General features: G+C 42.4%; 1 protein-coding gene and 1 long non-coding RNA gene across 2 annotated transcripts; one reads left to right on the forward strand and one right to left on the reverse strand.

The window, feature by feature from the left end:
* The first annotated feature begins 1,063 nt into the window (after window positions 1-1,063).
* Window positions 1,064-11,351, forward strand: ogfrl1 (opioid growth factor receptor-like 1). Its single transcript, XM_072678110.1, has 7 exons — window positions 1,064-1,422; window positions 2,710-2,796; window positions 3,340-3,418; window positions 4,590-4,668; window positions 6,456-6,522; window positions 6,677-6,822; window positions 7,978-11,351. Exons 1-7 carry the CDS (start codon window positions 1,255-1,257, stop codon window positions 8,435-8,437), a joined length of 1,086 nt encoding a protein of 361 aa, XP_072534211.1. The 5' UTR covers window positions 1,064-1,254; the 3' UTR covers window positions 8,438-11,351.
* Window positions 11,352-16,105: 4,754 nt separating this feature from the next.
* LOC140554772 (uncharacterized) lies at window positions 16,106-26,890 on the reverse strand. The gene is made up of 2 exons (XR_011979641.1): window positions 26,447-26,890; window positions 16,106-16,571 (listed from the first exon to the last, which is right to left on the reverse strand). It is a non-coding gene; the product is annotated as an uncharacterized lncRNA (long non-coding RNA).
* Between the last annotated feature and the right edge of the window lie 196 nt (window positions 26,891-27,086).

Here is a 27,086-nt window from a genome sequence, read left to right on the forward strand (position 1 = left end):
TAGGATCCACAGCAGACCAGGGAAGTGAGTGCTGAGGCGCATAGGGCCTAAAGGCAGTGAGGCAGTGGCGGCTCAGCGGTTAGAGTGCCGGGATATCGATAACAGGGTTGTGGGTTCGATTCCCGGGCTCGGCAAGCTGCCACTGTTGGGTCCTTGAGCAAGGCCCTTTACCCTCTCTGCTCCCCGGGCGCTGGAGTTGGCTGCCCACCGCTCTGGGTGTGTGTGTGTGTGTGTGTGTGTGTGTTCACTACCAGATGGGTTAAATGCGGAGGACACATTTTGCTGTACACTGTACAGTGACAAATACCTGCACCTTTACCTTTAAAAGGCCCCCACGCTGTGCTACCTCAAAAACTGAACATACCTCCAAATCTCTTAAGGCCTTAACATCAGCACAACTGTGCACCAGGAGCTTCATTGCATCACCAAGCACAATGCCAAGCTTCGGATGCAGTGGTGTAACGTACACCACCAATGGACTTTGGAGCAATGCAAATGTGTTCTGTGGAGAGACGAATCCCGCTTCTCTCTTTTGTGATGAGGTTTGTGATTTGTGATGAGGTTGCGGGTAAAGGTTTCCTCCTAATTACTTGTTCAAGCAGACAATGTCAATGTGCAGAGTAGAATACTGCACCTCCATTGACATTTTAGACAGTGTAAATACCAAAGATTCATTTTCAGATCGTCAACCAAAGAATGTGAAACTTACTCAGCAAACTTTGTGTTCTACCCCAGAAATCTTACCTTCTGAAATACTGCCCATCAAACAAACCTGAAGTATCACTTGGAAATCTACGTGTGGAAGCTGGAATTTTGCCCAACTTTCAGTGGGCATGCCCTGTGCCCAGCAATCCACCAGACCGTAACACACACACACACGCACCCCACCTCCACCCTCTCAAAGCTGACCTGCACAAATCCTGTCAGTGCACTGGAAGCCCCGGTGTTGAGCAGGGTTCAGTGAAAGTTTAATGGGGCGCTGAAACGCTGGGGCTGTGAACGTAAGCCCTGCTTCTCTCCACATTTCCCTCCTCGCTGACGGCTGACGACGCCCGCTCCGATTTGGTGCTGACGAGGCGCGTGAGGCGCGCGAGGCAAGGGTGACGAGGAGGGGCGTGCACGCGCGGGGCGCGCCCCCTCTGGAAATCCCCCGCTGGATAAAAAGCGGCGCGCTGAGCGGGGCTGCTGGAGCACACGGCCGCGCAGCACGGCAGCATGTAGGCTGCGGGGTACAGCGGAGCATAGCGGGCTTAAATGGGCAATCTGATGGGCGGCCTGAGGTACAAGGAGCCAAGCACCGTGGAGGAGTGCGACTCGACATGGGAGACGGACTCGGAGAGTGAGGAGCAGCCGCAGGGAGCAGAGGAGGACAGCGGTATCTCCGACAGCCCGAGCGGCGAGCAGATGGACAGCTTTCAGCAGGTACCGCGTACTGACCGTAACTACACATGAACCAGCACTGAAACAGACAAAGGAGCGATGTGCTTCAGCTCAGAGACAGGGTGAGGGGAAATGGGTCGCGAGGGCAAGTGCTGCTATTATTAGACCGCTTATTTGGTAGCCTCGTTTCAATTGTGCTGTTTATTTGAACAAAATGTGAAAAAATAGGAGACATCTAGAACCATTTTGGGACTAAAGAGGTTCTGGAGACAGCCTATGGCATGTTACGATATTTTAGTTGTTGCCAAAGCGTGGGCAATGTGAAGCTTTTTACAAAAAAAAGATCGAAAGTGGAGCTCTGCCACCTAGCTACCCCTTTACCATTAAATGTGACATTTTGTGCTAATGATAATTACTAGGTGCGATTGCTGACATCCCATGTGTCCTGTACGTTGCTGTGGTTTAAAGCAGCCTGGGTTATTTATAGCATTAGCAGGCTGACTACAAATCCCTGACTCGAACGCTGTTCCTTTTGACCCCATTCACTGCCATTTGTTTCCTCTACGCCTTACAGCCACCGTGGTGCTAAACGCTAGTTTGCGCAGTTCCTCAGGCTTTGGGGTCGCCGTAAATCCGTCCCTAACCCTGACCTTGGTTCTATTAATACCCAGTTTAATGGGAAACAATAATATCTAAGGACAAAAAGCAGCATATGCCTGGTTTTATACTGGAACATTGGCTGAGGAAAATGGACAGCATCTCTTCAAGTGTTCATCTGACCCTTCATCTGGTCTCAGTGCACTTGCAATCAATTGAAGACAAATATTAGCTTTATCTAAAGACACGAAACTGATCATTGATATTTTCATACTGGAGCACTAGTTATGAAATGGCCTACACTGGCATACTAGTATACTGGTCTTTATCAGTTTAGGACCATTTAGGCATTAAAGGATATAAATAAAGAAATACAGTCCCATTGAGATATAATGGTATATTCTACAGTACCAATCATGGTTATTATCCTGGGTTCCATAGACGAGTCTAGTGTTGTGCTAGGCTAGTCACATTTAGAGAGACTGAACATCACTAGAGGCCAAGGGCTAAGAAGGAGCATGAATTAGTAAAAAAAAAAATGCCCACAAGCTGCTCCAGCAAAATGGAGTTCCTCCCCATCCAATTACTGCAAACTGTGCATCTCTTTGGGATGTGCTCTGACAGTGTAGCTCAGCACTGATGCTCATGAGTGGGCTCATTCATGCATTCTTTTCTGCCTACTATTCACTCTCTCTCTCTCTCTCTCTCTCTCTCTCTCTCTCTCTCTCTCAGTTTGATGACACAGCTGAGTCTTCCACTAAGATGAAAAGGAGCTTTTATGCTGCCAAGGACCTGTACAAGTACCGGCATAGTTATCCGGTAACATGTTATTCACCAGACTTCTCTGCCATAGTTTTCCACCCACTCTCTTCCAAACCCTTTCCAACAGCACACTGCGAAGATACTGTTTTAAAGTGCTGTCCCAAATCTTGTAATGTAATATATGGTTTTACTAATAATCTAGTAATCTAGCAATCTCACGAAATAGTTTTTTAAGACTATATTTAAGTGGAGAAACCATGCATGGAAAAAGATTAACAATATTTAACAATATAAAAATAAATCATGCAGCAATAAAGCATATAAATTGATGTGTTTACTTGTCTTACATGTCTTACTTTCTGATTCCAGTAGTGAGACCAGTAGGAGAAATCAAAGTATACATAATTATCAAGGGAATTGGAGGAATTTTTGATTCATCAAGTAATTACATCATCATTGAGTCTGTATGAGACATTTTCCCCTCTGTGTAACTTACTCTCACTGAGATCATGACACCTGAGATTCACGACTGATTGACACTTTCTCTCTCTTTCTTGCCTTTTCTGTCGTCGTGTTTCTGTTCTCCTCTCCTCCTCCTAGAATTACAAAGAACCCCGGCAGCCAAATGAGTATCGCAATCTGAGGTTCTACCTGAACAAGATTCCTCTGGTTCCAGACGGTAAGACAGTGTATATCATGGCCTGAGGCCATTTTTCACTCCTTAAGTTACTTTTCACTTTAAGTTACTTATCCTTGTTGTTGGAACAGCACTTTGTATTTGCAAAATGGAAATTTTACAAAAAATAGGCATTTTTGAATTATGTGGTGGTGGTGGGGGGGGGGGGGGGGTCATTACTATGATCACATATACAGGTTCTGGGTAAGGTTCATACAGATAACATATACAGGTTCTCAGAGGTAAATTTAAATGCTTTCCTGGAGAGGCAGTTTAGCCAAAAATTACCAGTGCTGATGTTTTTATGAGAACAAACTCAAGTGGCAGCATATTGAATGTTCGTAGTGGTCAGTGGTCGAAATAGTGTTGTAGAACAGGATTAGAAAGGGAAAGGAAAGCTGCTGCTCAGGCCATCTAACGCCTTCCTGAAGGTACTATCTTTAAACAGGTATTGCTCATCTGTAGAAGGTGTTTCTCAGAGGAGGATCCATCAATTGCTCTGTAGTGCTTTTGTTTGACTAAGAGAATTAGTTGGATTAAGGAGTGAATTTTAGTTGCAAACACTGGACCACATAACAGCTGCCTTTCAGCAGCTGGGGCAAGGGCAGGACACAAACACGTTCACACTGAAATGTTCACTACAGGGCATCCACATAGCTGACGTAGTTGTGGTCTGTGACGCATGCAAGAATCCCATGTGACCAAGCCTTGACTAACCTGGACCTCTGGTACTTATGTAGTAGCAGAAACATATCTCATCCATGATGTATTCATACCTAATCCCTGTTTGAGCTGATCAGGTGCTGGAAATTTTGGTAATTTTGGATAAGGTCTGGAATATAATTCAGTATGAATCTGCATTGTCTGTTGTTTTTGCAATACATTTCCAGAGTGAATTGCCTTCTGGATTTGTGACCTTCTGGAAAAGTACACAGTTTTTCCAGAAATTCCTTTAAATGTCTTTTCCCTGCCTTTTCCCTCCCTGTCTTCATCAAACTCATATAGTGCATTGACTTCTTGCATGAGTAGGTATTTCCATTGTGTGTTTTTGTCATAAGTTATTCATTCCATTTCATGTAGTTTCAAATACCTGAGAGACTGCTTTCACCTTCTAACACAGCTTTGTACAGCTTACAGTACAGCTTACAGTACCGTTTCCTGTCTTTCTCTGCAGGGATCTACATCGAAGAGATCCTCACGAAATGGAAAGGAGACTATGACAAGCTTGAGCACAATCACACCTATATTCAATGGTAAGGTCATGTCTGCTAAGGTCAGGGGGAGTAAAAAGATGTATTAATCTGTAACTAAAATAAATGTAGCTTTTTAAATAAGCTTTTTAAATAAGCAATTGTTTGGTCAGAATGGAACTGAATGTAGTTTAATCATAATTGTTTCTTCAGACCTCAGATTTTTTTTCAAACTTTGAATCAACCATGCTTTAGTTTGGGAGTGGAAGAGAAGCTTTTTTATCATTAGAATTGGATTATAGTTATTACTCTTTATACATATTGGTTGTGCAGAAAGAAAAACCTTTATGTGAAACTGTCAGAGAAAAAAGTCAGAGAAGAGTCGCAGACTTCAGTGTCTTGATAATGTAACTCATTACATAACAGATTATATAAGTAATTATGTCCTTACACTTAAAGGGAAAAGCAGACTCACAATAATACCTCTTTAGAGTTAGGTTTTCTTTTGCACGTCATGTGCTGTGATGTGCTGAAAAACCATCAGTGTGAGTAGGGAGTGGAGGTGAGAAGACTTGTGTCTGGCTTTCAGCCCCAAGACACCTGCACGTCCCGCACGAATCAGCAGATCCTCCAACACCCCCACCATGCCACACTCTCATCTTCTCAGTCTCGCTGCTGACAAAGCAGACTGTTTGCATAATAGCAATTAGTGAGTTTCAAAACACAGGCGAGTGCATGCAGATGAATTGCTAGCGTCGCCTTTGTTAATTGAATTAATAAGAGATGGCAGTGGAGGCTTGCCCAGTGCAGCAGGCATCCAGCCACAACTGCCTGGCCTTTTAAAAAGAAAGCAGAGGGGGAAAGCGAGGGATAACAGAGGACAGGAAAAAAACTGCTAGGGTCACAGACTTGTCCTTTGCAAGCTGTTTAACAGCCAGCAGTAGAAGGGATCAAACAGCTGACAAGGAAAAAGTTTACCTTTTTTGTGTCCTCTCTTTCTGCTGCATCCCTCTCGCCTGCTTCTTTCTTTGTCCTGGCGAAAGTCACCCATGCCCATTCCAGCAGGATTTATTAGAGGGGAGAGCTGGCTCATCAATGCTTTCATCGCCTGCGAACAGAGCAAGCCATAAGTCACAGCAGCTGTGTGTGTGTGTGTGTCTAAGCGTAGACCCTAAGGTCACATGCATTGTGTTTGCTAGTCAAACAATATTTGCATGTTTGCAGACATTTGCTTCCGTCTTTTCACACCATTTAAAAGTACTAACTGTTCTTTAGACAGGATAAACATGTATGACGAAAAGACCAGTCTCTCTTCTTCTCTCATATGTTCACCTCTTTCTTCTTTTACTCTTCTCTCCTCCCCTTTCCTCTTCTGTCTTCTCCTCTCCTCTCATCTCCTTTTCTCTCTCCTTCTCTTATCTCTTCACCTCTTTCTTCTTTTTCTCTCCTCTCGTCTCCGGTCTTCTTCTCTCATCTCCTTTTCTCTCATCTCATCTAATCTCATTTCTTTTTTTCTTATCTAATCTCATCTCATCTCCTTTCCTCTCTTCTCCTCTCATCTTCCTATTCCCTCTTTTATCTCATTCTCTTATCCACTGCATCTCATCACCTTTCCTCCCATTTTGTCTATTTTCATCTAATCTCCTTTCTCATCTTATCTCCTTTTTTCTCATCGCATTTCCTTTTCTCTCCTCTTATCTCCCTATTCCTTCTGCCATCTTCTTCTCTTATCTCCTGCATCTCATCACCTTTCCACTCACCTCATCTAATTTCTTCTCGTCTTTTGTCATTTCTTCTCATCCCATCTCTTCTCTTCTTCTCTCATCTCCTCTCCTTCCCATTTCTTTCAGGCTCTTCCCACTCAGGGAGCAAGGCCTCAATTTCTATGCCCAGGAACTCACTCAGGACGAGATTAAGGTAAAGAATGAAGTTTAAACTAACACAAATTAAAACTCTTCGACCAAAAGAGAGAGATTTCTTCAATGGTGTTGTTATTCAGTCTGTTTAGTGATGTTCTACAAATGCACTGGTTCACTGATAGAAGAGTGACTTTCTGAACTTGTGTCAACAGGAATTCCAAAACACTCGAGAAGCTAAGCGTCGCTTCTTGCTTGCATACACCATCATGTTGGACTTCTTTGGGATCAAACTCCTAGATAAAAATGGAAATGTGACCCGTGCTGGAAACTGGCAGGACCGCTTCCAGCACTTGAACGAGTAAGAACTGGAGCATATCTCCTTCAGCTTCTAGCTTTCCACACCTTTCTACATCTGTGCTCTGATTATGCACACTATAGTCTGCTCTGGATATGTTCATGCAGTACAGCATTACAGAAGCTTGGCAGCCTCCTGTTTAGCTCAGTTTCAGCACCAAATTACTCTGACAGTCGCCAAAGAAGTGGCTCAAACACTCAGAGGGGAGTCCCCAACCCAGACTGCTTTAGAAAACTGTTGATGTAGAGATTATGGAGTGTTATGGAGAGGAATGAAGTAGGATAGATTAAAGTGAGGAAGAGGAGGAAGCCTAAACAGAAAGATACCGTAGCGCGGTGGACTTCAGGGCAAAGAGAGTAGACATTGTGTGTGTGTGTTTGTTTGTATGTTATTGCCCCAGGACTGGGTCATAGAGGACACATACACACAAACACTGGCTATTGCAGAGATCTCAGAGATATGCAGTTTGTTAAAATGTCTCCACTGGCTCTTAGCGGGCACTGCTTTCAGAGCCCTTTCTTCGTTACCTCAGTGAGCTTCCAAGATAAAATAGAAAAGGCTCAGTACAGTAGTTTCCTCTACTACTCAAAATGGAATGTGGTAACAAATCTATTGTACACTTTTTTGATGGAAAGGTTAATATAGTTATTACAAGAGTGTCTTAGTCATTTTTCATGTTTCTTCTTAGGAAAAAATGCTGATGTCTTACTCATTTACTTACCTCCACCAGTTCAGCTTACCACCTCTGTTTTACAGTTTTACAGCCCTGCCATTTACAGTTCTCAAGAATGTTTCTGCTCAGAGTGCTGATTTTTTAATAAGACACAAACAGCCACAGAACAGCCAATCAGAACAGAGTACATTAATCTTTTATCCAACCTTAGGGAACAAGTAACAAGATTTATGACAAAATCAGACAAAGAAATGTTGAAAAATGCTTGTGTTTTGAACATAAAACCTCATAAACGTTAGAAGTGCAGCTAAAGAAAAAAAACATTCAAATGAAAAACAATCTTTCTTTAAGGTGAAGTGCAATTAATTGGCAGCCTGCTTTGTGCCACCCTGCTTCTACCCTGCTTTGTGCCCAGCCTGCAACAGAATATTTTAGGTCTCTAATTTGTAATATTGGCTCTGTTAAACATTGTTTTTGTCATGCAGGTCTCAGCACAACTACCTGCGAATCACACGGATCCTGAAGAGTCTTGGCGAGCTGGGCTTCGAGAGCTTCAAGCCCCCTTTGGTGCATCTGCTGCTGCAGGAGGCTCTGGTGAAGGGCACACTGCCCAACATGCGTCACAGCGCACTGGAGTACTTTGTGTACACAGTGCGGGCACATGGCCAGAGACGTGCCCTGCTGCGATTCGCCCAACGCCACTACCAGCCCCCCGAGAACTTCATCTGGGGACCCCCTAAGAAAAGACGTCTGCCAGGGGAGCATCGGAGCACAAGTAAAGCTAGATCTCCTAACCAGGGAAGTCCAAACAGCCCCAGGGCAGAGAAGGGAGAGCCAGAGGGGATGGAAGCAGGGGACTGGAGGACAGCAAAGCTTCCCAGAACGTTTCTAGAGAGCCGGGAATTGGTAGACATAGAGGAATACATTGAAACTGTCCCACTATAAGAACGGTGCAACTGAGGACTCAGGGAACAAGCCTTGTATTAGTATCGGGCTCATTTTGGCAACTAGAAAGTGGCTTGGCCCAAAGCAATATTATTCCCTGCCTTGGTTTTCAGTAACAAGCTGTAAGAGATTTATGTCTCTTTGGCTTTTTGTAAAATTTAAGACAATAACTTTAATTTTGTGAGCTTAAAGGTTCACGATATTAGCTGATGATTTTTTTTCTGCTATTTTGTTAGATTTGCCTGATTCCGATAAGTACCTTGATGAATCTTTAGCACACACAGAGGTGTATATATGTGTGTTGTTACTTAACTTGATTATGGTTATGTATATGTATGTGTGGGTGAATGTTTTTGTATATTTTGCACTTTTGACTATCCAGTCTTCCTCTGTGAGATATTGTAATTAGGGGTGGGAATCACTTAAGGCCTCACTATATGATATTATCACAATACTTGAGCAACAATTCTATAAAAAGATGACTGACTTTGTCAGTTTTATATAATTTACACTTTGTGCATTTAAACAATTTTTATTAAATCAAAAAACTGTTGATTGGGCAAAGCTAAATTAACTACCTATAACAGTAGTCTGCCAATGAGCTTAGTACACTTTAAAAATAAGTAATAAATGATTTTATAAATATACTGAATATCAATGCGTCCTGAAATACTATGTTTTATCGATTTCTATTGTCCCACCCCTTAACTGTGAGTGTGTCATTCTCAGAGATCTGTGAGGTTTCTGTGCATTTATAGCTCCTTGTAGAAACAAACCACTTTGTTGAATAGTAAATGTAAATATAAGGATTTTCAAAAGTTAGTGCCATCATGTTTGGATGTAAATGTGTGTGTGTGTGTGTGCGCAAGTGTGCACCAATCACTTCTTTAATCAGTGGTTTTTGTAGTGTCTTGCAATATCAAGTGCCTCGGTGTGTGTGTCGGCTCTTGCTGGTTTGTCCCGCTTCAGTGCTGTTAAATAAGGACAATCAGGAGATCACCTGATCGAGTGTAAAAATCAGGTTGCCAAGAGAGTCAATAAATGTGTTCCACTGATGTGTGAGATATTGAATAGCTTAATGTTCTTTTTTAACCACATATAAATACATTCACTGAGCCACATAAACCTCATAGGAATCGTGTGTGTGTGTGTGTGTGTGTGTGTGTGTTGTACTGCTAAGTAGTTTAAAACCTATGCATACCTTAATGCACAAAAGTTTGGAATCAGTATTGTCAAAATGATTACACCCAACTTGTTGCATATTGTGTCACACAAAAACCTTGTATCTCCAAAATAGCAACTTTATAGGAGAAAGAAAAAGCCTTCACATATGATATTTATGTGTATATGAACAAGATAATTATTAAATCTAAAGGAATTATAATACCATGGGCAAGTACATTATTTATCAATTAATTCCTTCTTATTGTTTTAAAATACTAAATATACAGAATAGAAAACTGAGAATACTGGAGATTTATATGTTTAAATTTACACTGCGCAAGTTCTTATTGCATTTTAAAAGTAATTAATTTGACAACTGTTTCCAAACTGCATGTGTGCATATTCTGCAACATCTGCTGTACCCTTCTACCACAGACACAGAAGAAGCATAAAAAGCGAAGAGGGTAGTCATCATCCTCCTTTGGCAATCCTTTCTTTTATAACCTGACGGGTAGTATAGTGGACACAGGATGGATATGATGACCGGCTGCACCTTGTACCACCACCGGTCAGCCAATGCTTGTATGTATGTGTGTGCAAATGTGGAATGGAGGTAGTTTGTGTGCATGTCTGCTTTGTACAGGTACATACTGCATACTATGTCCTCTTGCGCAGTTCATGGGGAGAGTGTAGCCATCTGTTTCCTGTCTCCCTCTGCACTGCTAGAGGTGCTTAAGGTCTACTGCATTCATGGGCTGAACACAATACACAGATATCTTGCTTTCTTCTTTTTTATTATATTTATAATATATTTATTATTATTTTATTTATATGTAATATTTTGCCTTTGATAAGGTGTGGGATTTTTTGTGTTTGTTTTTTTTCTCTGGTATTTTCTTCTTCGTTTTTTTATAGTGTCCTCCTGTAACAAAGTGCAGCTATATGAGGACGCTTATACGATTGTGCATGAGATGTTTGTGCATGTTTATATTCTGATTCTGAAGGGTTATGAAAAGCTGTTCTGTGACACTGTTGTTAGTCCGTTAATGTGACTATTTTACATATTATGTCACATTTACAGGAAATCTCTCAGTGTAAGTTCACTGGCAGGTCAACACACATAACACTCCAGTTAGCAGTTCCAGAATAAGAAGCGTGGGTGCTAACACCCAATATATCCACTGCCCTTTACATTGTGTGAACCACTCATGATGAAGGGAAACAGTCTAAAATGACTAAGATCAGTGGTTTCCAACACTGGTTCTGGAAGACCTATTCTAACACAGTCCCTTTAACTCAAGAAGAGCTTGTTCATTAGCCTATTAGCTGGATCAGGTGTATTGGGAGCAAGGTAAGCACTAAATTGTTCAAGGAAGGGGGTCCTCCAGGACCAGGGCTGGGAGCCATTCACATGGTTTTGCAAAAAAAGAATCCCTTGTTCTGAAAGGTTGCGTTTCTTTCCTGACAGCATTGATACACACATCTAAACTTGATGAGCTTTGGCTTAAGAGTGCATTACCAGGGCTTGGTGATGAATTTACATGTTTGGGCAGTGGAGCATTGAGGAAGAAAACTCACACCTTTCCCATTGGCTACTGGCAACATCTATTTTCATCATTGTATTAAGTTAGGTGGGAAAGACACCTAACCACCCAATGCCACCACCCTCTATGCCATTACTAATATCTATATTGTGTAGTACCTGTCTGGCTTCAGTGCTGAAGGCTATTAAAGCAAGTTACCACTTTATCTGCTGTTGTTGCTGAGTGGTGAGTGGTGTTATGGTTTTCTGTTGGTTGAATACTACAGTGACCACTAATGCATCAGAATTGTTGTGATAATGGTAAAAGTTAATATGTCATTATTAAAAGTTATGAAAAGTCTAAGATATTGATTATTTAAGTTTAGTAAACTAATTCAACATGGAACTACGTTTTAGGTAAACATTATTACTTTCAGTTGGATTAGCCAAATGTAGCTGTTACAAATGTTTCTGTCACACAAGGGTTTTGTGTAGTTCTAGATAAGAAAGATATTTTTGAGCTGAGAAAACAATTGGGTTTCACTGACAAAAGTTTTAAAAGATAGATTTGAGTGTATACAGACTTAACAGTTTGGCCTAATCCCTTCTGTACCTAGACTGGACTGTACCTAGAGGACCACATTATTTCTCTATTTCTCTATTATTTCTCACATTAGTTCTCTATGATCTTACTGTCATTGAGGTTCAGGGATTATTGAGTTTAGAAATCGTTGTGTCCATATGGTGCCTGCAGGTAGTCGTATCTACTGTGGGTGAGAGTGAGCTGGTATCAGTGGGAGCATTATCAATGCCTGTCAACTTGTCAGTGTGTGACTGGTTCTTTTCTGTCACCTGTCATCCTCACACCTGTGTAGGTGTGAGCTGGTTCACTTGTCATAGAGGCAGCTGGAGACTGCTGTCAGAAACACACCTGGCTCAGCTCTCCTGTGGTTCTCTCCTCGACACCCTCATGAGGACTTCATCTTCTAAGCTGATGCAAGGCTCCACGCTTTATTGCAGGCGGTTTGAACAGCCATGTCCCAAATGGTGCAGCTTGCTTCTGTTTTGGACTGAGTTGCTGTGTTGTACCACTGTTGGTGGATGTAGCGTATGCACACTGACAATGGAAATGGGAGGTAGTGTACTGTTACCCAGCTGATATTTTCCAAAAATGATACTCCCAACTACCTGTTTCTTCATTTGGGCACTATGCCCTATCTATGCCCTTTATTCCTCTTACACTCAATACTGTGTGATGTACTTTAACCTCTAGAGACAGGGTCTGTGCAGTAGTGTCATCCTAAATCGAGCAATAAACACTAATTACAGTGGTACTACATACCAATGTTACACACTTATTTCTCAAGTTCTAATACATCCAGGTGTCGATCATCAAAAATGACAACTATACAATACAACAACTACCACATCCATGCTATTACTAACATAATTTTAATATTAATATAATTCATTTGGACTATTTTCCCCACTTGCCCTGAGCAAGGTTACCCCACAGACACAATGTTAAGCTAAAGAGCTGATGTGATTACTAGTCTGTGATGTATTTGGAGTGTAAGCACAGGTTTTGGCATTGTTGTATAAAAAAAGACATTTAACAAACGTTTAATGTTTAGTATACAGTCTAAGAAGTTAGAAAAAACTAAAAAAATGATCTGTGATTGCTCACCTTGATAACCATAAGCAGCCTTGGCTGCTGTTCTCAGTCGCAATGCTCATAACCGCCATATTGGAAAGGTCAGTGTTCACTTGTAAACAGACGCGTGTTTGCTAAGGGCTATGATGAGAGGTTCTCATGATAACTCGCTTATTACTTTATGCATATTTGTTTAATCATCATGCATTTCTGCATGTTGCTGGTGATTTTCATGTCTGATTTGCTTGGCCATATTTATTAAACGCTGCAGGTATCATACTGACCACGTGTGCTGTAAAAAAAAATTAAACGACGCTGATTCTCTGCCTAACACACTCTAGCCATAAATGACTGGGTGAAGTAACATTTAGATGTACATATATGTATTTATCTTACACATACAGTTTCAGTGTCCCTAGTGAATAAAGATATCAGATTTATGATGCACATTTTTTATTAAAATGCATGTTGCTAGCTGACAAAAGTGTGTTCTTTATTTTACATGTCCTGGACATTATTTAAGGGTCATGGTAACCCCCAAATGTTCAACCTGAAGTTATGCCTTTGACAACGACCCATTTCCTTTTCACGTGAGAACACTGAATACTGGCACTGACCAGTGTAGGTGCTTAATGTCAGAGATAGAAACTGTTTGTGCTCAACCATCATGGGCTGCCTCACAGTATTAATGGACAGTAGCTTGAACTTGCTGTATAGGGACAAGTGTACAGAATACAGTGCTGATGTGATTCTGAAGTGCTTGTTAGTGCATCCTCCTGAATGTGACCTTCCCACTGTATGCAGTGTTTTATAGATTTCACAGAGATTGTTTCTGTGAGGGAAGCACCGTTTACTCCAGTAAGCACCGTCAGTGAAGCACTGGTTTAAGTGCATTAGTTAAAATCTAGCATTCCAGCTGTGTGGCTTGTGTGTGCTGGGGTGTGTTAAGCAGTAAAGCGTGCTGTGGGGAAGGCAGGACGCTTGTACTGATTGAGAGTGACAGAATGAGGCGGCGGCCTTGCGTACTAACTGTCTCTGGATGTAGAGCGGATACTCCAACTCCCTGTGACTCACTGAGCCACTCTGTGTGTGTGTGTGTGTGTTTATGCATCCCACTATGCCATAGTCTCTTTCAATTAGCCGCCTCAGAGCATCATACCACAGCCCACCCTGGCTAACAACATGCATTCGGCTCCACACAGATATACAGTATGTGTTTGTATTGAAGCAGATGTGCTTGGTCAGGCTTTATTCTGTTTTTTATTGTTATTTTCTCAACATAAGCATCAAAAAAGCATTTTATGGACTCTTTATATTCTCATCTGGTTTAAAGTAAAGGTTCAGCCAAAATTCTACTTCTGCACAGGAGCCTTGAAGCTAATGTTCCTAGCTAGCTAAGTTATTGGATAAACCAATTTAGCAAGTTACAAGCACTTTAAACCGTGATGATTTTATATTTAATCTAAAATATACTTCGTTTCTGAGACTATATGATGTTATTTTGCCATTGGCTGCTGTCAATGCTATAACACTATATAACACTTCATTTGAATAAATTATTGTACAATGTTTTACACAAGGAATCTACACTTCTCTTCTTCAAAAAAAAATAATGTACTGTTTCCAGGACATTGCTATGGAATCTTAAAAAGCATGCATAGTGCTCTAGTTTGTCTGCCCTCTCTCTGCTGCACATTTCCCCATTCTTCATTCTGACAAAAGTAGATGTGGAGAATGCCTAAGCTCTGTGCATCCGCCATCCACTCATCCAGCTCAGCTGCAGGCTTTAAAAGACTCGTGTCCAGCTCCGCTGTCTGTTGGAGTGGAGCATTACACACTGGCCCAGTGACTGGGACTGACTGAATACAAGAACAGAAGGCCAATGCAGGTGCAGTGTGTCCAGAAGGCCGCCCTTAGGGCCTGTCAGTCATAGGAAACCCCGCTGACAATTATTCCCATCTTCCCAGAAGAGATGGAAGCAATTGCTCACATTTCTCACTCCCTTTCATCTGTTTCCCTCTGACACTCTCAAACTCTGCTCTGCAAGCAGCCATTCAAACACTCAAGCTGTCTTTTAGCAGTCAGTTAAGGCTAGTCAGTCACAGGGCAAAAGAGGACTGTTTCAGAGACATAGGCACGCACAGACAGACAGAGAGAGACACACACACACAGACAGACAGAGACACACACACACACACAGACAGACAGAGACACACACACACACACACACACACACACACACACACACACACACACACACACACAGAGAGAGAGAGAGAGAGAGAGAGAGAGAGAGAGAGAGAGAGAGAGAGAGAGAGAGAGAGAGACACACACACACAGAGAGAGAGAGAGAGAGAGAGAGAGAGAGAGAGAGAGAGAGAGAGAGAGAGAGACAGAGAGAGAGAGAGAGAGAGAGACTTTTTCTTATTGCACAAAATAGAATAGAATAATCAGTATGATGAACAGTTCAACAGGAATGGTCTATTATTCTTAATGGTCTAAATATTCTTAATAAAAGGTTATTACAATAATGCACATTAAGAGGGTTTATTGTTTGGGAGCTATAAAGCTTAGTGGACATGGGTATTGAACCCACAAGATTGTGCCTCGATTTCCCCAGAGAGATGAATTTAAATGCAATATAATTATGCAGCACAAAGGGAAGTTCAGAAATGACTTCATTAAAAAAAAAAGGTTATTGAGAAGCACGCAGCCGCATTGTTTCCCCCACAGTACACTCTGGACTGAGTTGACCTTTCTTCAGCTGTGCCATAACAAAAAACACTTCTGGCTACAGCAGGCTGGAAATGCATAGTCCAGCCATTACACAGCTGCTCCACTGCATGGTAAACGTGTGTGTGTGGTATGAGAGACGAACAGAAATGGGGCTGAAGATATACTTAAAGATACCTGAAGATATACCGAAGTTATACAGACAGACTGCATCCAAGAACTAGGATTTTCTCTCAGATTATCAGGCCAACAGCTTGATCAGCAAAATCATGCAAGCAGTGAAAAGGAAGTGGTATTTTCTGTGAAGTTAGCTGGCTATCAGTCTGAATTGCTGCTGTGGTCAAACTAAGCTTATCTTGGATTGTTTTTGCTGTTCCAACAGCTGAAGCCTGATCATACTCCACACACAGTGGCAGCTCACAGTGAGTGAACATCTTTCTGCAAACAGACGGTACAGTTTCGGTTCCTCAGTTTTGGCTGAGTGTGGACATCCCCCGAAACTCAAGTCAGCACAGCTGTTACAGTAGCTGGGTTTCTACTCTCACACCATTACTGAACAACAGGAGCTAAAGAGTAACCACACAAGACATGAAAAGAGAGTTTATTCGAAGTTTATTAAGAGTATGAGCAACTTTACATGGTCGCTGTCCAGCAAAAACTTTGCATCTGCAGTTTTGCCAATTAGAAATGCTAAAATGTTACTGTAACACAAACCTTGTATTATTCACAAGAGTTCCCCTGCATGTGTATATTAGCATAGCCTGTCTAGTTATTTATTTATTTACTTAAAATAGAAATGACATGAATTTACTCAGAGAGAGACCAAATGGAAATGTATGTACAGGAGTTCACTGTAAACAAACTCATTAATGAACCCATCAGGTTTTTCTAATAAACATCACAGTTGCTACTGTATAAAGAGATTCATAATGCAATTTTATCACTGGCAATCTTAGCTATACCATACCTTGCGGCCCATGCATGACTTTGCATCTTTCCTTTTTTCCCTGCGTCACTCTGCTTTCCCCTTGCCACTGTTCACTTGTGGAGGAAAGACGTCACTGTCAAAGAAAAGCACACAGCAATCCTGAATTAAGTACAACAGACCTTAGACCTCAACTTTTGTTTTCTTTTTAATGAGTTGAAAGACATGCTGACTGTATGTTCATGTTCTAGGTTAGAAATGACGTTTAAGTCCTGCCTGGTCTATAGACAGAACTCTGCTGCCCTCTTGTGAGCTTGAGACAATTTTTCTTCAGTTTGTGAAGATCTTTCAACCACATGATCTAAACATCTATGTTTTAATACAAAGCCAAAGACTATTCTGAATGACTTTCGAAATGATTTATTATTTAACAGATTACTATCAACTGATCATCTTAAAGTCCTAAACAGCTTTTCCCATCACCTTTTCTCCTGTTTGCTCAGATATTTAATTAGTAAAATAGTTGGACTGCAACATCCAGTTCTATAAATATGCTTTCCATGTTTATATACGTGTGTGTTTATGTATGTATGTATACAAGTCTGCCACCTAGTGGAGCATGGGGGAACAGCTGGAGGACTGACATCACTGAAGAAAAGTGGACCAAGATAATTGCAGTGGGAGAGGGTGGGAACCAGAAAAAAAGCAGACATGCATCCTGATTGCTACTGGGGGAAAGATGAAGAGAGGAAATGAGACAACGGCCCCAGAACAGCAGTAGAGACAGCAAGTGAGCCCGGTACAATGCCAAGGATCACTGTTCACTTAGATATTGGTGTGAGAGTGTGTGTGAGGCTAGATTTCAGGAAGCAGAGTCTGTTAAGACCATTGTAGGATGATAAAAATACCTTCTGTGAAAGCAGTAGTTTCAGCTAAAATATGATTCACAGTTCTATTCTTCCATCAATCCAGTCAATCGGCCAACTTGTTTAGAGGAGCCACAAGGCTAACAAGTAATGGAAGCTTTTAGTCATCTGTTAGCAATCTTTTTTCTATTTATTGGACAAATGTAGAGACCAACTCTATGCCTGCTATTACAGTCTGGAGCTATAGAACATACTTTGGGTCATCTTCATAGATAGCAGCATGTCATACAGCGTCTGAAACCATTTGCGTAACCCAGTTTGAGGCACGTGTGATATTTAGGTACAATTTGAATTTAACTATAAGCTTTGGATTTGGACCTTTGGCTTGTTAGCTACTTTAGCACTGAAGTAATAGCAAATAAGCAAACGTTTTCTACATTGCACATGATTTGACCACGGACGGCTCTTGGGGTGATGGGATAATTGTGCAAATTCATTTTTTGCCCAAATCATCTCTTAAAATAGTGCTGTTTGTTTGAGAAACTGGGCCTTTGAAAAGGCCCAAACCCAGCTCGGAGAAGGAAGCGAACAGAGAGCCGCCCTTCGGAAGGGTGCCTCTCTCTGCGCTCTGGAGGGTATAAATAGCCATTTCCTCTTGGGCCACTCAGTCGCCGTGACAACAGCTTAGTCTGGGTGGGAGTGCTCGGAGGCATTTTGGAGCTGTCCCACCCTGCCGGGTCAGAGAGCTTCAAAGAGACCCTGCAGGCTCACCTCTAGACCCTGCGTCACTCCTCACAATAGAGCTCAGTTTCCTCTGCGTCCTTTAAACCACCTATATTCCGCCCCGCAATAACACACTTCTCTTAACGAAGAGAGAAGTAGAGAGAGAGTGTGTGAGAGTAAAAGTAAGTATGTGAAGGAGAGAGAAGAAATGACACAGCAGCAGTTTCCTCCATGGTGGTTGCCTGACCTTCCTTGGAACTGCCATGGCATCTCTGAGCCAGAGAGAGCAAACACCCCACTCCCGGCCTCCGTCTCAGCTCCAGCTGAGAGTGTAGGATGTTTACACTCCCTGAGGCTCAACACAGCTCCTGGGTCACATGTGCTCAACCAGTGAAACCTTTAGACAGTCTCCCTACCTGACAGTCCTTCAGAGAACAGGTAGCGATGGCACACCACCACTTTTTCCTGCTATGATACCGAATCCTTGAATAGTAGTGGATATTGATTCACCCTTTTTGTCTTTAAAACCTACTGAGCTTTAAAATAGACAATGTTAAATTGAAGTGATTCACTTAAGATCATCTAAAGCTGCAGCATATTTTCACACAACCAACATAATAGCAACTCTCACAAATGCTTTATTGAAAACCGAGCCTATCATTATTCTTACGTTAACAACAGACAACATATAGCTGAGGTTGTTATTATATGACCTACTTTACCATGCTTTGGGCCAGTTTCCCAGACAGGGATTAAGCCTAGACCTGGACTATGCAGCTTTGTGAACAGAGATTTTCCATTGAATGAAAATTATAGTTCGTTACTAGGCTTAATCCCTGGGAACCTAGCAACTCTGGGAGTTTGTCCTTCGGCTGTATTTTTGTTGTACTACAAGTGATTTTGAAAACATCATATTTGAGGCTAGATGTCTTACAAAATCAACTCAGTTACATTTTTATTTTCCTCTGATATCTAATCTGGTGTTTTCTGATACTGGGCATCACATCAGCATCATCCCACAGATGCGGCAAACAAACAGCACTGAAGATGAAGCCTCTTTGGAGACTTTTGGCTGAACACCAACAGTAAATCAAGCAGGAAGTGGAAGCGAAGTGGGTAAAAGTGCGTCACTTCCATGCCCTTCAGGAATCTGCTCATGCTGGCCATTAGTCTCTGAGATAATGGGCACCTTCTATTAATAGAGCTGCATTCCTGACCATGCTGCCCACTGGCTGACAGAGTGGTGTTCTTGGGGGACTGCAAGAGGCACAGGCTGCACACAGCACACAGGCTTTATTTGTTTGGGTAAATAAAGAAGAAGGACACTGTAGCTGCTCTGATGTCTTAAGGGACGGGGGGGATGGGCAGCAGCTTTGGGTGCTGCTCACACGGACCTAGGTCATCTCATTGGCTTGCACGGCTCTCCTGGCACCAGGCCAGGAGCCCCCTCCTCCCTCGAGGATGTGGCCACTCCCAGACCCTGTGAACCCGCCTGAATGGAAGCTTTTCACATTCTTTAAGCTTGTTTCCTCTTACTGGACAAGGGCACTCTCTCTCCCTCACAAACATATTTGGTCCCCTCATTCTAGGTCTTCAGTGGTTCTTGTGGGAAAAATCATCGGACATAGAGTTAGCCTATGGGCACATAGACAGGGGAGTCAGAGAGGCAGTGTAATGGTAAAAGGGAAATGAATGGTGTGTGTGTGTGTGTGTGTGTGTGTGTGTGTGTGTGTGTGTGTGTGTGTGTGTGTGTGTGTGTGTGTGTGTGTGGGAGGGGGGGTTACAGTGGGGGGTAACATTCCTCCATCTTTCAACTGAGATAAAGTGATGAAGATGTAGAGGAGAGCAGTGACAGATAAAATGCAACAATGGGAACAACTGAAATTTTTTTTTAAAGGAGCATTGTCTTGTTTATTTAATGAAGGATTTTCCATGTCCCTGTAGAGTGGGATGAGACACCTTCTGACACAGTGCACTTTATAATCATATATAGTAATTTTTGTCAAGTTGTTTGAATTCTCACTGCTAAACGTCTCAATCGTTCCATGTTGTTCGCCAGTCAGTTCATTATATAGCGCTTCTCATGCCATGTAGTAAATATGCTATTTAAGGACTCTGAAGGACTGATCAGTTCACAACTTTACGTTAACTTAATAAGTAAATTCATACATTTAGTTCACATCTGTTCAGCTTTTAACCAATCAGTTAGTTCAGAACACTTCCCTCAGCATCCTGACACTCTGCGCACCATTTCCATTGTAAATACGCACTGCTAAACATTCAATTAAGGCCCATTCAGCTATGCTTATCATCTGTCTGCTTTTAACTGTGTTTGCTAAACTGTACAAACATTCCATCAGTTTTACCACTGGTACCTTTCCTTCTTATCACTTTGCAAACTTTCACTTCCAGTCACAGTTCAGTCATTGTGGCTGAACGTCCAGAATGCACAAAGAGAAACCAGCAGAACGGTAAGAGACCTGCTACTGCAAAGAGAAAAAGACGAGTAGGGGGGGATTACTATTAATCAGCCAACATCCCAGAGGACTCTGCCTCACCCCTGGGACTGGGTGACTACAATGTCATATCCTGAGAGAACTGTCCATAGTGCTGAAACTGGGTGCTCCCGAAATAAATAATAAATCACTTGGAATTAATTATAGACAATATAGTAAGATAAGGTTATAAAATGACAACTAAGCAAAACTATACATTACAAATTATAAGCTCTGTGAATCAAAACATCAGAATCATAAGATTTACAATCAGTAGCTTATTTTACAATGCCAAATAAATAAAGGACTATCTTCTCTAACAAGTGTCTACCAGTTATAACTATATTTCAAATTGCAATTAGTTTAAATGTGAAATATATGTTCACTAACTGCTCACAAGCTTAATTATGCCATTTAAACCTGTCAAATAAAAACTGAAATGACAAGAGTACAAAAATCAGCTGAAAGTTTCCTCCCCATGTAGCTATTCTCTCTGTGAACAAGGCTGGCAAGTGTCCCATTATGGAGCAGAGGCCATGCTCCAGAATCATATTTCTGTGGGTTTCTTTGTTGTCCCCGTGGGAGACTTCATACAGGAGGCGGGAAAGAGAAGAGGCCATGGCACCGGGCTCTGTATTTCAGGACTCTGAAACATTAAAAAGGAGAAAGGGAGCACAGAGGCAGCAGCAATAATCTGGGTCTTAGCTCTCCACAGGTGCCAGGCTGGAATGTGCTTTACATGACTGGAAGTGCTAATCTGACATAAATGGCAGGCCTTGGCCCCTCAAAGTTGACATTCTGCCTCTGGAGTCATCCCTTTTGCCATGGCCAGGGCCCACTGCAAGTGCAAGAGCCCTGTGCTTCCATTGTATCACTGCATGAATCTCAAATCACCCAGTAAGACACTAGAGAAATCCATTTCTAACAATACTTCACTACACTCCATACAACAAAAGCAAATGTAATATTTATAGTGGTGGAATCATACATTTAGCCCACATTGAATAAAGAAAAAAAAAAACCAGACATTATTTGGTCTTTAACTACCTGGTTGTCCTGTAGGTCGCTGTTGTTCCACTCTTCATTGAAGGTTTTGAACAGGGGTAATGGCAGTTGGCTGCTGCAAACATCCGACTGAAAGCTCCATCCTAAGCACCAGCTTCCAGTCAAGGATGTTTACAGTAGCCCCTACTGCCAGAAGTTCGCCACCACTGTGCAGCCCAGATGGCTCTGCTACTTGAACCCCAAACCCAAACCCCAAATGTCAGCTGAGGGTAGTGCACATGTTATGGGTGTCAGGCAGGATGCAAAGTCTTAAAGTGACCGCTCCTAATTTGATGGTAACACTAGCAGTAAATATTCAGATCAGACTGATAGTGATACCCATGGATACTGATAATCTATCTCTAATAGTCTCATTAAATCTTTTTTGTTGTTGAGATTTTGTAGTAAAACAGTTTGATCCAGCATGATTAAGAGAAAGCAAAAGAGTGTGGTAAATCCTGCCTCTTTACAGGGTTGCACTATATATAGAAGGTACTCCCACTCACCAGATTCCACAGTGATGTCTTGGCCATGAAGGTTAATGTACTAATGTAGTTATTAAAGTTAATGTAGCAATGTAGTTACATAAGTAATGGAAGTAATTGTAGCTTATACCCAACTGATTATCAAAATCATTTGCCCTACACTTTGAGAAATTTCAAACAGACTTGCCCACTATGTAACATAACATTGAAATATTACTACTACCCATGACTATAGATTAGGTTTCCTAACGACTATTTTGGAAGCTTAATATACACGTGAACAGTCCTTCTGGCTGAATTAATCACACCCCCGTCAGATACCATAAGGGCTGGTTGCTATGGGATGCAGAAATGCCATATTTACACTGAAAACACCAGAGGAGAGTCAGTGGAAGCCGTTTGTTTTGCCATGACACTCCCACAGAGGGCAAATCTGATGAAGCTTCACACGCAAAGTGTCCCTGCAGACCAGAAAGCTCTCCTTCACACACAAACACACACACACACACACACACACACACACACACACACACAAACATACACAGAACCTGCTCTGTGCCAACTCCCTGCAATTCTGAGTCACAATCACAAAGAATCTATCTGCTTGTTTATCCTCTAAACTGGACTGTTATGACCCTTGTGCTCTAAGGGCTTAGCTTGCGGTTTTCGGAGCTCCGCCCATGTCCTCCCTACTTCTGGTCTGTTGGAGACAGCCCGGCAATGATAATGTGACTGTGTGACTTCTATAAGGTCATCAGGGTGGATGTACCTGTGCCATATCTGGCCTCCATTTTGTTCTCTCACGTTCTCTCCACACAACGGCTCTCACCCTGAAGCTGTGTATGCCTGGCAGGGTGCTGCGTGTGTATTTTAACATGGTAACGTGAGACATAGGGGCAGTGTGAGGTTATGTCTCGTGTTTTTCCAGTGTTTTCTTTGTCAGAGACCTTTTGGGGTGGGGGGGGACTCACAGGAAAAGGTTCACAGATAACACTCAAAGGCCTCATTGGGATGTATCTTTCTCTTGCTTGTACAAATTCTTGTTAGAATGACTACAAAGTAGACAACAAAGCTCTTGGGCCACAGTAATACAACAGGAACAGCAACTCGTATAATAGCTAGTTTTGAGTTTCTGAAGAGATTGGTTCACATACACATCACAGTCATAATCCTCATACAGTATTTCCAAATTGGTGACTTACTATTAGTCCATTTTTAAATTATAATGGAAAAGGGCAGCGTTCACGTGGTTTGCACATACAGCACATCTGACAGGCTTTTACTAGCACTGCCTCCAATGTTTGGAGTCAACTGAACAAGGCATCCAGGAGTTGTGGCTTGTTGGCTGTAATATGCGGCAGGGACATGTGTGCATGGGTTACAGTGCGCACATACAGGCTGGTGCCGTGCTTCAGTGAAACTCTCAGGGTCCCATATCCCTCCCAGCGTTCAGGTCACGGCGGGAACAAAGCAAACTTTATCAGAACACTGCAATCCTGCATTCCACAGATTCTTAGCACTTGGCAACCGTATAGCACACAGTGAGGCAGAGGGGGAGGGGTGGAAGGAGAGAGGGAGAGACTGAGAGAAGGAGAGGGGAGGGGGTTCGAGTTTGAGAGACTCACTGCTTCCTCCAGTACACTCTCTCTGATTGGCCCTATTCAAGTCCTCACGGCTAACTGACACGTTAATGCTGGTGGCGTCAGCTCAGCTGTGAGGGAGACACTTTAATAAGTGACGCTAAAGAGGAACCTTGCAGGGGTCTCAGAAAAACAGACCTAATTTCCTTGATTTCTCTTGGCCGGCTGTCCCTCGAAGCACTGAAGTAAAGAATCAGGGCCTGGTTTAGACACTAAAAACATTCCATGTTTTTATTCACATTCACATTAAAATGGCCTTCACTTTATCTTCTGATGAAGTCCTTCATACGGCCAATGTCCTGGGAAAGTTTAAAGCACTGTGTCCATCAACAAGAAGGACTCACTTTCCATGTTAACAGTGGAAGCCTTACACACTTTGTACCACCCAAACACAGCAAAGTCACAACAAGGTCAACGAGATCCAGTTCTAGCTGTGGAAATGTGTGCAAAGGTTCAACTTTCTGGCCTGAATCTCTGTTTTTATCTATCTCTCAAACCTTACCCATACCAATCCGATGTGAAAATCACAGGAGGCTGAGAGCATGATGGAAAAGTGAAGGCTCATAAATAGTGTTGAGTTCATACGTTTTGATGGCTGGGCTCCTGTGATCTTTGACTGCCTACTCGGATTAAAAAGAAAAAAAATCCCATACCATCACCTGGTGTGCCACTTTGATTCTTGCCCAGATCAAGGGCCCACTCTTCAAAGCATTCTTCCTTAAAATCGGAGGCCCGCTTTTTGGGGGTGGAAAAAAGAATGATCATTGGCACTTATCCACTGTTATCTGATCCATTGAACATTTAGTGCATTTCAGTTTCACCTATTAATTAATAATTAAAGGACAGAGGATATATATGATTATATTTTTGACTGTTTTTGGCAGCTTCTCAAGTTTAATCTGCAGGTATGACCAAGCAATCACTAACCACTGAGTAAGTGAATGGAAAACAAGCGCAAACGGCACACTTATCTATTCATACTCTCTTTCTCTATCTCAGTGTTTCTCTCACTCACACATACATGCATGAACTCACATTTTCATTCACTCATTCACCCATTTAGTTCCGTCAGACTTTATTTTTGCTTTTTTTCCCCCCTCAAAGAATCCGCAGATGCCCGAAGCGGAGATCAGATGAGCGGAGGCCCTCTGACCTTGTGAGAGGTCACACTCTTGTGCTTTTGGTCTCTGCTTAAACACATAAGCCTGATTCCAGGCACGAAACACACAGTTACAGAACAAGTCATCTGTGTCACCAGAACACTGATTAACAGAACTAGCTAACTCTTAGAGGTCAGCTGGAAGACGCTGTTGTAGTCGGCTAATCCTTCTCACAGGATAGCAGCACTCAAATAAGACATGAAGGAGCAAAAACGTTAAACCCTGCTTTTAGTGTTAGGCCAGTTTTTGGTCATTTATGTAGTCTACAGAAGGCTTAATTAAGAGCATTATAAAATGACCAAATTATAGGGCCAGTAACTGCTGATTGAGGTGCACAAAAGCGCTTTCTCCATAACTAGACTTAAAAAACATAATTAACATATTTAACATAATTAAATTGAAAGGAGCTAGAGTAGGGAATTCTAAAAGTAGACTCCCTAATTCCTGACCGGAGACAGGAAGTGCGCCTATCTCCATTGGAACGCTGAAGAAGCCAGTTTTGCACATACAGGGAGTTGCCCTTACTGGATTTCTAGGTATTGCTGTTGTCTATATGCCTTAGACATCACCCCACATATACAGATGTTGGTTATTGTTTAGTTTCATCTTGCACCAATTTAAAAATTGAAGGGAAAAAAAACTAACATCTTTTTCTACTTACATTTGCTACAGTTAATCTGTATAAAATTACGGTTTCATTTTTATCTTCTCACATGTTGTTGCTATTTCTACTGTCTTTATGCTGCTGTAATAAGTGACTTTCTGTCTGGGACTAATAGTGATCTATCTGTCTAACCAACAAGATCTTCGTCTCCGATGGTAGAGTCAATAGTTCCATAGAGACCCATGAATCATGGTTCTTTGCAGTATCACACGGCTCCTTATTCATTAATTAATACACTTACAAATAAATGCTAAAGAAACTTTTAACAACTGTTTTATGTGGCACCACCTTAAGTGGGTTCCACCTCTGTTTAACATCAAAACCCCACTTTAACTTTACCATTTTACTACACAATTCTTACAGGAATGCTGTGAGACTACAGAAAGCCCTGTACTGTATCACTACATGAGCTTCTCACAGGGGGTGTGTAGAATCTATATCGTCAGCAGAAGCAGGGCTGAAAGAGAAACGCACTTGTGGTGAGAAGAAGTGATCATACATTGCTAGGCTGAGAGATAAAGCTCGTCTTGCAACTGCAGAGCATCTGAAGGCCTGCACATTTCTGACTTCCGCTCACGTTCAGAGGCGAAGTAATAACAAAACCCACAGAACAGATCTCTAAACCCTCTAAAAATGTAGTGTGCACTAAACTTCTGTCAACAAACTAAAAAAAAACGCTAGCCTAATACTTCGCTTTGAATTCCCCCCCTGTACTGTTCATCAAAACAACAACAAACTAATCTATTAAATTACAGCCTAAATGATGGCAGGTTAAATGCGCTGAAGCTCGATGTTGTAACCGGCTCATTTCCTGGACACCACTGGGCACCACTTTAACCATAGGAAAGTGCACTAAACCAAGAACAACTCCAGTACTGGTAAACCGTCAGGGCTCCCCACGAACACTTGAGCCTGAGTGGGCTTTCAGACTCACCACGGTGTCCGGAGCAGTGCAGCATTCCTCGGGGGAGCGCAGTCTGAACTCCCCGCTGTAACTTTCCTGCAGTGCTCAGTCTGGTCCTCTCTCTGTGTACTGAGACACTGCAGCGTTACCGCTCACTCGCAGGAGCTCGTCTGTCAAGAGAGGATGTCCCCTCTCTGTTCGACTGTCCCTCGCCATGTTCTTTGTCTTCTTCACGGTTTTGTTTTTTGAAAGTCTCCAACTTGTGAGGCGCCGCTTCTCTGTCAGCGAGTCTCGCTTTGAGTCAGTGATGAGAGGAGCGCCGAGTCCCGAGTCCCGAGTCCCGGCCGAAGCGAAACGCCGTACACTGTACTGAGTCCTGTTTAAGATGGCAACTGGACGGGTGTTGGTGTTGGTGTTGGTGGGGGGGCTTCTGTACTCCCTCCTCGTCCGAGTGCGCTGAAGCTGTCAGCGGCTCTGGTCTCTCTATCACTCCCGACTTTTTCTACGGAGCTTGCGGGGCGTCGGACAGCCCCTTTTCTACCGTGGCCTGTGAACGCTGACCAATAGGCAGGCACAGCGCTCTCATCGGTGCACGAGCCTGCTGCACTCCACGACCCCGTGACCTACCTGCAGCCTGTTCAACCACTTTCCATTAGGTGTTTTTTTTTAA

The sequence above is a fragment of the Salminus brasiliensis genome, chromosome 4 (genome assembly GCF_030463535.1).
Source record: "Salminus brasiliensis chromosome 4, fSalBra1.hap2, whole genome shotgun sequence".
Classification (NCBI taxonomy): domain Eukaryota; kingdom Metazoa; phylum Chordata; class Actinopteri; order Characiformes; family Bryconidae; genus Salminus; species Salminus brasiliensis.

Bases quoted from the DNA above. Each gene is read 5' to 3' on its own strand.
- ogfrl1 (XM_072678110.1), top strand. From the start codon at position 1,255: ATGGGCAATCTGATGGGCGGCCTGAGGTACAAGGAGCCAAGCACCGTG. The intron at 3,419-4,589 runs GTAAGACAGTGT...CTTTCTCTGCAG, and splicing joins GATTCCTCTGGTTCCAGACG to GGATCTACATCGAAGAGATC. The intron at 4,669-6,455 runs GTAAGGTCATGT...CATTTCTTTCAG, and splicing joins AATCACACCTATATTCAATG to GCTCTTCCCACTCAGGGAGC.